We start from the raw sequence: 14,169 nt of genomic DNA, 5'->3' as shown, positions 1-14,169 counted from the left end.
GGCTTATCAATATCACTCTGTTCTTACCCTTCTCACTATTTCCAGAAACTATGGCACCTGTGCTGAATTTCTCCTTCACCTTTGCACTGAGACCTTGGGTTTCAAGGAGTCAGCACCTCAAGTGGTCCTGTCAGCACACTGAGAAGGAGATGATACATATTTTATCAAGATGTCTTTACAGCTATCACTACAAGTGACAGATTTGGGAGATTCTCTCTCTACTTTTTCTATCTCCCTCCTATCCCTGGCTAAATTAGGAAGAATTCTAGCCCACTATTTGATACAATTCTTCGTTTATTAAAAAGCACCAACAAACTAAAGCTTTCCTGGGTTGCCTAAGAAAAGGCTGAAATACCACTCTGCAAATTAACTTCATTTCTCACACTAAGCTGTGTGTCTCTGAGAAAGCAAGGCCAGAGAAGAGGCTATACAGAAAATTTGGTCAGGCCTTTATGGATTTTTGTGGAAAATTACAGGCAAACTGCTTCCCAGAGGCTGAAACCAGTGTGATTTTCATTCTAAGAGCAAATTAATTTATTTTTCTTAGCTCTTTATTTAGCACAAAATAAATGGATACTTTTCACATCTCTCCCAGTGATACTCAATTTTACAAGTAACTAATCATGAATAAACAGTGCCATCAATAGAAGAGGAAAATTTCCACTTTACTTCTCATGCTGATACAAAAGGATAATTTTAAAAAAATTGACTTTCATCTAGAACTATCAAAGAAATACAATGCATTTCATTCATTTTTATGTAATTAAAATTTTAAAAGACCTTATGTATGACTGAAAATAATGTGTCATGAGTGTCTGATTTGAAGCTAGAAGAATATAGAAAATTGATTAGTAGACAATTAGCCAAATTATGTTCTTGGCAGAATTTAGTGTAACCTTGTTTTCTCTAAGTAAAACAATGCATAATGAAAAAGAACCCCACATCCTTTATACTTTTGTAGTTAAAGACAGCAATTCACTAAACTTTTATTTAAGTCAATGAAAGAGTCACTTCCAAGCTGCACTGGGTATTCTATTTAAATAGAAACAGTGGTTAGCAGTTATTCATTTGCATCTTTGTGAAATATTCTCAACCCTCAGAGAGCTATATTTTGTATCAAGTTTAACTTCAGTATTAAGAATGGTACTCAGATGTCAAACAATTCTATAGAAGGGTGTTGTGGACACGTGCACCCAGTAGTTTTCTACATAGAACACCCTGAGACCTAGTCCTGCAGAAGGTAGGAAGTCTAATGTTTCTGACCTGTGTTCCAGTGCCTGATGAATGTATACTCCATGTGGAAATCCAAATTATTTCAGAGATTTCTAGTTGCACTGTATTAGCAAGAGAGACTTGAAATGTAACTATTAACTTCTGCCTATGATTGTCTACCACGCTCCAGTAGCCACTAAAATATATACTCATATGACAGACCATGAATCCATGGAATGAATACTTTTTGGAACTTGCATGTATAATGTAACTTACCAGTTCTTTCACCCATAATGAAATTTGTTTATATAATACCAAGTACAAAGGAAAGGAAATCAACTAAAATCAAGGCCAAGCTCAACTTCAAAGCAACGCCGAGTGATAAAATACAGAAGTTAAGCCTGAAAATCCAAGGTTCCTTATTCATGCAAATTGACCTTTTTAAAGATTAATTTGCCTATCAGTACATTGCCCACACATCTAATTCCTGTATCTTAAAAAAGGAGAAAGAAATCTATATGCACCTTTAAAGAACAGTTTTTATGCATTTTAAAGAAATTTGAAAAGGCAGGCTGGTGTGTGTATGTGCACGTGTGTGTGTATTCAGCTCTTACTACAATTTTAGGCCTACAATTTAAGCTCAAGTATGAAAGTGGGGAGCATAATTTTAACAATGAAGAAATGTGACTTAACAACTGGCCTGACACTTCATTGTCCTGGCTAGCACTTGCTGTGTATAGTGATTTGATGGAGATGGTTTCCACGTTATTTGTGGAAGTATCCATGCTGCTTCTACTCCCAGTAATGTTTTATCATCTCCTTGACTCCACATCCTTCTCATCCTGTGAGAACCAGTTTAGATAAAAGAGTCAACATTATGAACATTATGTCTTTCCCCATTTTCCTCCTGGAAGGAATCTCTCCAGCCTCATTCCCATTGACCCTGGTTTCTACTTTCCCATGTTTTACTTTCTGGATTGTACTAAGAGTGTCTTTTCTACTAGAATTCAATGTAATTTCAGGCAGGATGGGTGCCTACTTCACCTTAATACAATGAGAGTGCTAACAGAAGGCCTTACACAGAAATACTTTAATAAAATTTCTTCTCTCCCTCTTCACTGCTAAATCTACATCAAGCTCACCAATTCTCTAGCAAGTGTTTCCTCATTAATTCTGCCTCCTTCTCAGGTTTTTAAAAAAAATTTTGCATCCACTTGACAAATTTTTTAATCAGTTGCATGTTGTGCAAAAATTAGTACTCATTTACTTTATGTGGCTCTTTAATTTTTCCTAAGCAATTTCAAGTGTGTATTTTTGAGATCCTCAACAAGATGGTAAATTCCCATTGGCAATAACCATGTTTTGCTATTTCTTGGAAATCTTTCTGCTCTATTTCTTCACCCTTCAGTGCTCCACCCACCCCCATTCTCTCACCCCAGGGCTCTAAACCAGGGGTTGGTAAACTATAGCCTGCAGGACAAAGGAGGCTTTTTGCCTGTTTTCATAAAGCTTGTGGGTCAAGAATGGTTTTTACCTTTTTAAATGGATTAAAAAAAAAAGTCAGAAGAAATATGTGAAAAATGTCATGAAATTCAATCTCAGTGTCCATAAATAAAGCTTTATTGAAGTACAGAATCTCCACCCCCCTCATGTGTCTACAGCTGCTTTTGTACTGGAACAGCAAAGTTGAATAGTTTAAACAGAACTCTTAAGGCCTGCAAAGCCTAAAACATTTACTATTTGGCTCTTTACAGAGTTTGCTGACCCCTGACCTAAACATTTGCTGACAGATTGGTTTTGGGATCTGGTATCTCCTTTAGATCTCTCTAATCTTTAGTTTTTAGATGTTTTAAAAAGTTTTGCTCTGAGGTTTTACTCTGAGAGGAAACAGAAGGTTTTCAGAATTTTCACATCAACAAACAGGCTATGCCCACTGGAGACAGAACTAGAAATATGTTTGTATGTGTATCAACCTGTGGAATTCTTTTAACTTTAGGATGTCTCAAAATTTTCAAGAAACTATGCTTCCAAGGGATGTACAACAAACATTCTTTGGGAAATGTGAAGACATTTTATAAAGGTGATCACAACTTTTGTCAAGATTTCAATTCCGCACGAGGATATTTTGTTTCATAATTGTGAGGTTAATACCAAGGCAAGTTCCATAAGACCACAGAATTAACACAGTAACAGAACTGAATAACATAACCAAATGAGATAATTTATGGAAGAAGGGATCATTTATCTGAGCTCTTCGCATTTAAAAGACTACTTAAATGTGAAAATGCAAAGTAGAAAAAGTAACTCACCACCAAGGACATGGACTTGGGTCAATATATAGGACCAATTTTAGGCTTTTTAATTTTTAAGATTTTTTTTTTCCTCCATAGGAAACAGGCTGAGGGAGATGGCAACAAACAGGAGAGAACTCCACATTAGCTGCTCCAAAATTTGACAGTTTATTCCCTGTTTAACTTATTAAACTCTACCCATAAGATGCTATGGTTTGGATTCAAAGTACACAGAAGAGAAATAACCATAGTCTGACATATACATTTTCTCTCAAGTGATAGCAGTGAATCACTGTATAGGATAACAGCAAGAAACAAAGGTATGATACGATAGTGAAAAAAGTATTCTTTTACCTTGTTCTTGCTTAATCCTCTCTCTTTCTGCATATCCTGCAGTCAGCATATTAATTCTGTTAAGCCACCTGAAAAAACAAATATTAGATTCAGTAACAGTGTAACTGTATTTCTTATACTTTACTTCTTGGAAATACTTATTTTAAAATGTGTAAGAATATACTGAATGATCCTACATAAAAGGTGTTTTTTTCTACTCTTCACACACAGTCTTCAATGAGCTTTAATTTGCTGTTGTACAAATCGTTCTCATACTGAAGATGCTATTTCAATAGAAAAGTCTTGGCAAACCTGTTAGTATCTGTAAGGTAAAGGGTTTTGAGATGACCAAAGCCTTATTAATTCTGTTGCTCTAAATGTAGAAGCACTACAAGTATGTTTGCTGTTCTGTTCCTTCAGAACCAATGCTCCTTTAGAAATATTTAAACAATATCATATATATTTTGCTCCAAGAAGGGGAAAAATTATGGACCTTGCTTGTCAAAATAAGTTTTACTATGAAATATTAGTTTTAATGAAGTTCCTTTAAGTTTAATGATTCAAGGGGAACCACATCTCAGTAGTACTTTGGAAATGTGTCTCTAAATACAAGGGTATGAGGTTTTCCAAAAACAAAACAAGCACATACAACTTTAACCTCTGTTTAGATCCTGAAAATTTATTTTCATGAACAACAGTAATTTAAAAATAAATCTTAGTTCTGTCCTCTTTCAGTAGTGTTGCTATTGCCAATGGAGGGGAATGCCTGAAGCAAAGCACTGTTTCAGTCTCCATCTTTTGTCCCATCAGGTCTCTCCTTGTATTCATTATGTCACCTGTTTACACTGCATCAGATTATCAAAATCACAAAGTCTTTAAACTAACATGACAATTTTCCATAGGTCAATCTTGAGCTATGATCCATATATTTTAACAAATAAGAAAGTAAGTAAGAACCCACCTTCCAAACTAGGTTGAGTACACTTGGAATTGCTAGTATAGCTAATATTGTTAAATTGTGGAATTATTTGATTGAGACGCATTTTTAAGAAAAAAATTGTGTTTGAACACTTTTTCTCCTAAGAGATTTTTATCTCCCCTGTCAAGTGGAAGATGACATTCTATGAAATGACTCATATATTTCATCATTTTTGCCAAGTGGTATTAACTGTGCATCAGATACTTAGAATATCTTGAAAAGGGAGGGAGGAAAGTTGTTTCTCTAATGGACAAAATCATAGCCATGGAAATTTAAGCTTTAGTTTTAAGAATAAGTCACTTAAAGCTCAACTTTATTTTGACCAAACCTACAATGTAATTATCACCTCAAGTGTGTCTGGGTAATAAAGAAGGAACTGGAACAGAAATGAAAAAAAAATTGGTCAAATGAATTCAGTAGCATGGTATACAAACACACAATCCAGAAAATTATATACTGTAAGTCAAGAAGTCAACTTTATGACAAATAACCTTTTAAAAATGATTCTAATCATTAGTAAAAGGTCAAAATTAAAATCTAGTCTGTAAGTCATTTGTAGTAAAAAGGGGTCAAATTTGTACTACAAGGCAAATCTAAGCATTCTTCAGAAAGACTGGAGTGGTGCTTTTTGGGTGAAAATGATGATACCACTACAGGAACATCTGTTACTGAATTTTAATCCAGTACCTCATATTTATTACTTTTTAATACATCATTGAAATTTCATTTTACCAGAAGTCTAAGGAACAATGAGGTCTTTATGAGATGAATCAGGAAACTAAAAAGGGATTTCTCCATTTTTCAGTTCAACAACATATATTAAATGTCTGCTATATGCTGAACAATGAGCTATGTTTTGGGGGTCCAAAAATGAGTAAGACAGAATTCCTCCCTTCAGTGAGCTCCAGAATTCCTAAATTTCATAAGACAATTAAAAAGTTAAACTACTTTTAGGAGGAAAATTTCTGTTCACGGTACAAACTCTTCAGAAATTGTGTGCATAAACTTGGACCAGTGTGTACAGACACAAAAGGCTGAATACTATACAATAGTTGTTGCTGTCTTAGATAAATGTCCTTAGGCCTCAGCCAAAAGATGCTTATCTAAACACTTACTGCAGTTATGATTTGGTGTGTATATGCTATTATGAACAGCAAATAGATATGCATTTCTTGACATGAGTCAAGAAATACTTATTGAGAGCCTATGTGTGCCAGCTCATGTTCTAGGTATTGAGGATACACTGATAAATGAAAGAGTATCTGTCTTTGTGATGTTTATATCTTTGTGAGGCAGACAGACAACAAATAGGGATAATAGGATTGAGCTGACAGTGAACGTTCCAACGAAGTTGTCAATAACTGACACAGAATAATGCACTGAGAGGGAAAAAAGAGTAAGAACTATGGAAGAAATGCACAAATAACAATTACCAAATAAAAGTTGGTCAGTTCTCACAATTACAAGGACATATGTGCTGACAAGATAAGGAATATGTAGGCCAAGTGAATTCAGTAAATAAGTCTCAGAATACTCGAGAAACATGATATTTTGTTTTCTTCCCACAGATTTCACACAGACTGGTAAAAAAGTTTTTTTTTTTTTTTACTGTTTCAATGCTCATTTCTGAGGAGGGAACAGATGGATTGGTGGTAGGGTGCTCAAAAGTGTTTTTGTAAATTACCTCACAATCGAACTTAAAGTTACTCAAAATATAGAAGGTGAGACTTTAATATTCCTTGTTATACATATTTAGGTATATGTATATGTACTTATATTTGGGTGTATGTATGAGTGTGTGTATGTATGTGTATATACACACACGCAGATTTTTTAGAACAAAATTAAAGGATTACTTTTTCACTCCAAAAACTAGCACTACATTTAAAAAAATCTACGATAAAAATATATGATAATACTTTAGAAATTATGAAATAACCAGATAAGGCATTTATTTGTAATTATTATAATATAATTATAATTATTAGTAACGATATCATCTTTTGAAGACTTGGGTACAGGCCTTCAAAGGATTACATATAGAATGAACCAGAACCTAGATCATCTTGCTGTTAGGTAACAATCAGGTTATTTATAATAAAATTGTTGAAGTATGTCTCTCCCCATCACCAATCCTCTGTGAATATTGCCAGCACTGACTCTCCTTTCTATTAACAAGTACTTTAAAAAAAAAAAACTTGCCTACTGAAAGTAGACATTAGGAAGATGGTTATTAAAAACATAAAAAACAAAGCAAAATAGTAAAACCCATTATACTTAAATTTTAAAAAAGATACAGTATTTCAGAACAACTTAATTCAGAAGGCTATAGTACAGCATGGCAAGACTTACATAAAAAAGCACTCTTAAATGTACAATGTGGAGATGACATATTTGATCAGATTTATTTTTTCTTTGCCCCATTCCTTAGAAAAAGCAACAAAATGAAACATGGGTTTGGTTTAGCTTCTTTGATACCCTGAGTCAGATACATCCATCGGAATATCAGGGAAGAGTACTGACATCATACACTTGTGAAGTTATTGCTAACACAGGGTAGAAAATGGAGACCAAGAATGATTTTATAGTTCATAAAAATGCACTGCTGAACAGGCCATTTTCTAAACCTAAAAAGACCCTGATTAGCAAGTGTAAGGAATGATTAGATTATGTTAATTTAATTTTTTGAATGGAGGTAACTGTGTTCTAGAGGAACCAGCTTATTAGAGAGGATACGCTCATAAATACCACTTATTTCCTGTTTGGTCATGATGTAAATCTTTCCTATTTATCCCAAGGCATTGAGCTCAATATGTGGCAAAATGGATAGTGAGTAACCACAACAGTAGGATTATAAAATTATTAAAACAGAAAATAGAGTACCATCCCTCCCCCATGAGTACATAAACATTTTCATTCTGAGAACAAGCTCCCCAAATTCTGATTGCCTAGTGTGAAATTTCAAGAATGATAACATACAAATCAAGAGAAGATTATGGAAACTAAATGAAAGGCTCAGTTCCCTTACTAATAATAAAATATTTTATCAAGTGTTCTCAACACTTTTCTTTGCCCTTTCCTTGTATTCACATCCTTGCTTTGGAAAAACCATGCCTGTACTCCAAAGTGTCAAAGAACAAGATTATTTATAAAAGCATAGTAAGTGTCTATTTGTGTGTTCAAACAGCATTTATGAAGTGGCACAACTTTGCTTAAAGTATATGGATACTAATTCTTTACAGATACACAAAGAAAGTTATATGTGGTAAAAGCTCAAAGTATACAAAAGGAATATATATTGATGGCAAACATTTATTTACAGTTTAGCAGGCACTATTCTAAGCCCTTTGTATGTACTTATTTGCTCCTTATAAAAGTCCTATGGATGGAAATGGTTATTATCTCCATTTTTAAAAAAAGAGTCAATACCTGGCATAGAGACGTTAAGATCTATATCCAAGGCCACACAGCTGGTAAGTGGGAGAGCTGGGATTTGGACAGCCTGGTTTCAAAGTCCATGCTCTTAACCACTATGCTATGCTGCCTCTCCCTAACTGTTGGCACATTATATATGTAAGTAACATGCATTGTCTGCTGAAGACATGTAAAGGGGAAAATTTTAAATCTAATTTCCACAAATCTAGAAAAGGGAAAGGAGAAGAAGAAAAAAGAAGAAAGGATCAAACTCATAAGAACTAAAGTGGAAACATGAAGCATAATGTTGTAGATGATGAAAAAATATATAGAGATTTTCCCAGAGCTACCAAATAACCATGTACCATCTAGTCACTTGGCTGTACAATCCTGTCCAGGGACACAAGAAAGGTGACAGAAGGATACATTAACTTTGCTTACGCCAGAATTATTGAAATGGATATTCTGTCATAAATACTCAGTACTTGGAAAAGGCAGCATTTTTGGTGGGTATCTTTTTTTTCTCACCTGGGAATAAATTTGAAGACATATTTCCAATATGGACTTCTAAAAGATATATATTTTTTTTCTACAGTGGAGTTTTTTGGTTTTTTTTTTTTGGCTTATATATGGATTCTGGCACATTTTTGGTAAACTTGACAAAAAGTCTATTTATTTTGACTTTTTAAATGCTATTTTTTAAAATTAGGTATATGGTTACATGGAGCTATGGCTGCGTTCATTTTATTTTAAACTGATTGGTCTAGAAACTTCAGTGACATTATTCTCTAAGCATTAATGTGGAAAACTTACAATTCTAAACGACTTTCTAAGTATTTTGCAATTTAAGTAACACTTTACCTGTTCATATCATCAAGATGCTCTGCAGCAAAATAAAAGCTTTTGATTTTAGGATGACAGGCTTTGAATGCACTGCAAAAGGAAACAGAGTACAGTTACTTTATTTCAAATTGGGAAGTAAGTTAAAACCAAATACTTTTTATGGATAAAATTACCTCAGCATCTAACCTGAGTTCACATATATAATACTTCTGCCATGATGACAGAAATCAGTAAAAAATTCAATTTTCTGCCCACAAAACTGCTTTCTTATTACCTCAATTTGAAAGCATTAGACAAGCAACCTATAATTTAAAAGCTAGAAATTAAAAAAAAAACCAAAAAACCCTTCTCTTCTCTCCCCAAATAAAATCAACTTACTATTTCTTGCGGCATTCACTGGCTCTATCAATTTTAAATTCAGGCAGACTGATGAATCCTTCTGCTTTTTCATCCTAAAGAGGCAACACTCTTGTTTAGGGTATTATATACAAAGGTTTGATGCTGATGCTACTATACAACTATGCCTTAAATATCTATACTAATAAACCTGTTCATTTAATTCCCTAAATTTAACATTTCAGAGATAAGAATTTCACTCTTAACTGTTATAGTTACATTGAAGGTGTATTTTGAACACTTAGAATATTACAAACTAAAATATATATAGAAATTTAAAAAGCCTTTTTATATTAAAAGGAAAATAGAAAATATTTTAATTCTCAAAGTGAAACGTTTTGCAAGTAATTTCTCATTAGAATATATATACATTTTTTATAACATAAAAGAACTTTAGTCCACATTTGCAATTCACAATTTTCTATCATTTTAAATGATCAGATGTAAAATATAGGGATGTTTACTAATTCAATTCCTTTTCTGCCTCCAAAAATCTCTTATCAAGCCCAAACTAAATAATTATTTTGTGTATTCAAGATCTTAAAAATGAAATAGATTAATTTAATTTTCAAATAACTGACTTCGTTTTACAGGCTATATATATAAAAGTCATTTTTCACCTGGAAAATTGAACAAAATCCATAAAATCCCTCTCTCTAATGTGAGTTGGAAAACAAGATAGGAGAATTATCCAAAATCTTCCATTAGATACAAGTTATTCCAACTAGGATAAGACTATTTTTGGCTAAACCCTTTAATTGTTCTTGTCCCTTTGAAGTTCATGAGCCAACTCCTCGGACTTTTACTCTCCCAAACTTTGATCTATGCTGTACCAGTTCATGGTTCCTTATATATCAAGTTCAAGTGAGATTAAATACTCATCTGCTATCTCAAAGAAAACGAATAGAAACTCTCAGTTCTATTAGAGTGTGTGTGTACGTATATATTGAAAACTTATTAAAAAATTTGACGCTAATGATAGTGACTGAAATGTGTGTTATATAAAAGAGCAATATTATAACTTTTAAAAATATTTATCAATATTTGAGTATTTTCGTCCAATCTTGGGATAAATACAATAGTATCAAATCTCTTTCTCAACTTTGATTTCTGTTATGTTACCCTTGATATCTTTAATGTTAAAATTTAAAATTCTGAACAATTTAAAATACTTTTGGGGTAGTTATGATCTCCCCATTAAACGTTCAAAGACAGAATACTGCACAGTAGACAAATCTACAAGTGATCTTAAAATAAAGAGAAACATACAGATGCTATGTTTTTTATACTACTTGATTGGCATGTAAAAAGTATCCAGCCAGCACACTGTATTAAACCATGTACATTTTTAGGAAAAAACAGGTTAACAGTAGAAATTGTTGTTTAAGAAAAACTTAAGGTGAACTGATAGATGGCTATAGCAAAGGAATCAAGGCAAATGTAGAGTCAAGGGAATATCAACAAATAAGGTATATTCTGTGTATCTTGTGATATGCGATAGGTTATATAATTACTCTGGTTATAAAATCTATATACTACAAATGAAATAGTAAATCATAAGAGCAATTTGCATGGATTACATATCTTTCCCCTGCTGCCCCTAATGGGCCAAATGAAATGAATACTTGCAGATTTTCAAAACTAGTCTGCTAGTTCATTTATTCTTTAAGAAAAACTGAACCAAATACAGGTGACATTAATTAACTTACTAAAAGACTTCCCAAGAAAAGCAAACAGAAACAAAATTAGAAACTTCGAACAAAAGCAAGACATTTAAAAATCGATACCAAATTTCCAGGTGCAATCCTTTCAGTTAAGCTATTGTTTGAATTAATTTGGTATTTTTGATTAGAGAATTTTATAATACAGAGAATTTAATTATACTTTATCTGTGTTTCAGATGTTTCTACATTAGAATAACTGAGACAACTATCTTCCCAGAACCGCACAATGCATTCATTCTAGGAAGGCAGACTGAAAAATACTAGAAGTCTCCTGAATTAGCCTTAAGGTGATTATTATGATTTTAAAATATAAGTATAAAAATGGTGGTTCTTTCGGTTAAAGATAGAAAATGGATGAGAAAACAAAATGTGCTTTGTCTTACCTCCTCATTAATATACCAATATAGGGATGCATCCTTTAGGACAAACCAGTATTTCTTCCATTTCTGTGAAAAATAACTCTTTGCATCTTTCTTTTTCCAAAGCCAGCCTTCACAGTCACCACGGCCAAGATCTTTGCAAGAAATTCGTCTTTTGCTCTTGCCAGCTATAGGACCTAAAGATAATAGTGGGTAGAAATGCTTTTTAAATTCTGTATAGGTGTGAGGGTAGACAAATAACCTAATAGATCATAAAAATAAGTCTAGGTACTAAACAACCTTTAACATTCTTATTTTCTTATTGTAACAGAATAGAAAAATATGGAAATCTTTAATACCTTTTTGCCCACATAAGTGACATATAATTTAATCACAAGTGTGCGATCCCAGTCTCAAAACCTGTTGAGACCATTTGCTGTAAAAGGTACCTTGTATTATAATCGACCTGAAGGAGAAGCTGGTCTTAGTAGCTCTTCTGCTAGGGGATTGTGCTCTTCCAAACCACACTGGGCTCAGGCAAGAGAGGCTGGGTAAAGTGTGCTGGTGATTATCCCAGTGCAAACTAAGCTGCTAAATGCTTCGTTTTCTTTTCTTACCTTTGTTTTTCTTCTTTGATTTGTGCTGCAGAGAAGACTGCTGAAATGTCTGAAATCAAAGATAGGGAAGAATGTTATCTGACATTCAAGGTGCTATCGGATATCCAGCGAGAGGCACAGAACTCTCAATAGCTGAACGATGACTCTGAACCCCTTTTCTAAAGACTCAAAACAAATTCTTATGTCTCATGCCACTAAACTTCCTAATCTCTCCTGAAGTAAGAGAGGATAATATTATCTTTGTCCTGATTTTGCAGGCAGAGAAACCAGGGCACAGAGTAGTGGTGAAAATCAAGGCTCTTATCTATGTATAGTATTACTGGGTACCTTTTTAAGGACTTTATTGTGCTTTCTCGGGCAATATCTCATTTGATTCTCCCCAAAATCTTATGAATTAATCAAGTAAACACGACTATCACTTGTTCCTTTGAAGTTCATTCTATTCCATAAACCACCATCACCTACTGATCTCCTTAGGCTCTCCCCCTCAGTTGCTATCAATTTCAGCACTTGAATCAGTATTTTCTTCTCAAACCTATTCTGTCCCTACTACTGGTAACTAATCTTCATATATGTGATGTCAGTACCCTGGCTCCTCAGTCCCTCAGCTCTAATTCCTCAGCTACCCATCCCCATTACCCTATGTTTGTTATTCTTAAGCATACTCCAACAACTGCCTCCATTATCTCCATTTTACATAGTACAATACCCCCAAGCCAGCAACTTTTAGAAAATCTCCACTGAGACATCCAGTTCATTGACTTTACCACCCTTTTGTGCCGTTTTTTTTCTTTTCTTCCACTTGGTTTCCATGGGACATCATTATTATCACTCCCTTGAGCTATGCTCCCTGCATCATACTTGCCTAGCTAAAAGACCATCCCAGTTAAACTCACCTATCAGTCTACTCCATGTTAAGGACCAGAAGAGTGTAATGTCTTAACAGAAAAATCCACAACTGTACTGACTGGTCGAGACTTTAATTTATGACTATAAATCACTGGTTCCAGTCAGACAGTCTACTAAACTAGATTATTCACTGTTCTAAATAAGGTTAATTATGTTCATATGATTAGCTAACTAACAGGGTACAGAGACAGCATGTGTAATTTTAATTCACAGATAATCCTTCAAAATGAATTTCTGGTAACAAATTCTTCTTTTTCTTTACAAAGGTATATCTGTAAGGGACAATTGGGTTTTGTCTACATAAAATTCGCTGGTCTTGGTTTTATACAATCAATTTGTATTCTGTGACATACTTTTAAATTGAGTATCTTTGCTTGTAAAATAACATTCTTATACAACAATTTTCACATTCTGTACATGGTTTACAAAATTCTCATGAATATAATATTATGGATGGATATTAGCCCTAAAGAAAAGGATTAGATAATTTGCTGACATTTAGTGTAACCCAGAACTAATCACTCAATTGTCAAAGCAATATAAATACATATATGTATGTGGGAATGTGTCTGTGTATAAAACTTTGCAGGATCCATGGCTACAGAAATTCACAATCAATTTTTGAGAAAGCATAAAAGATAAAACCCATTATGCTGTGTTGATTTTCTTGAGTGCACTTTGCTTCAAAATAATAACTCAAATAATAACTCAGGCTAGTGTGCTTAAGTATAGTTAATTTACATATAGTTATTTTCCCTAAATTGTTTGGCTGTAAAATTAGTGATTGGGTTTTTTTTTCCCCTTTTGTGTTTCCACAAGTAATCATTATAATTTTATAGCTCATTATTTTTAAAAATGACAAAGATGGGGGTGGTTTGTTTTTAGGAAGCTACATGGATAACAGACAGTTTGAAAGAACTGTTATATAATGTACCTCCTATGCTTTTTGCACATTGTTCCTTAGAACCAGAAGGTCTACTTGAAAATCTACACAAAAATATATCTTATGCTCTCCAGGTTTTCTTTTTAACATGATTATCTTTTCTTTCCCTATAAATAGATATTCTCGTACCAACTGTGATTGCAGAATAT

The 14,169-nt window shown here is 33.5% G+C and overlaps 1 protein-coding gene across 5 annotated transcripts in view; it reads right to left on the bottom strand.

Moving 5' to 3' along the window:
- Nucleotides 1-14,169, bottom strand: part of CNKSR2 (connector enhancer of kinase suppressor of Ras 2) — a 242,166-nt gene that overhangs the window by 45,879 nt on the left and 182,118 nt on the right. For all 5 annotated transcript variants that reach the window (XM_074360056.1, XM_074360057.1, XM_074360058.1 and 2 more), the window contains 5 exons: nt 12,169-12,217; nt 11,576-11,748; nt 9,451-9,524; nt 9,091-9,162; nt 3,858-3,925 (listed from right to left, as the gene is read on the bottom strand). In XM_074360056.1, coding sequence (XP_074216157.1) covers nt 3,858-3,925; nt 9,091-9,162; nt 9,451-9,524; nt 11,576-11,748; nt 12,169-12,217 — 436 coding nt within the window. The remainder of the gene's footprint in view (nt 1-3,857; nt 3,926-9,090; nt 9,163-9,450; nt 9,525-11,575; nt 11,749-12,168; nt 12,218-14,169) is intronic.

The sequence above is a fragment of the Camelus bactrianus genome, chromosome X (assembly GCF_048773025.1).
Source record: "Camelus bactrianus isolate YW-2024 breed Bactrian camel chromosome X, ASM4877302v1, whole genome shotgun sequence".
Taxonomy (NCBI): Eukaryota; Metazoa; Chordata; class Mammalia; order Artiodactyla; family Camelidae; genus Camelus; species Camelus bactrianus.
The sequence above is the reverse complement of the archived record's forward strand: the minus strand, read 5'-3'. Positions and strand labels throughout refer to the sequence as shown.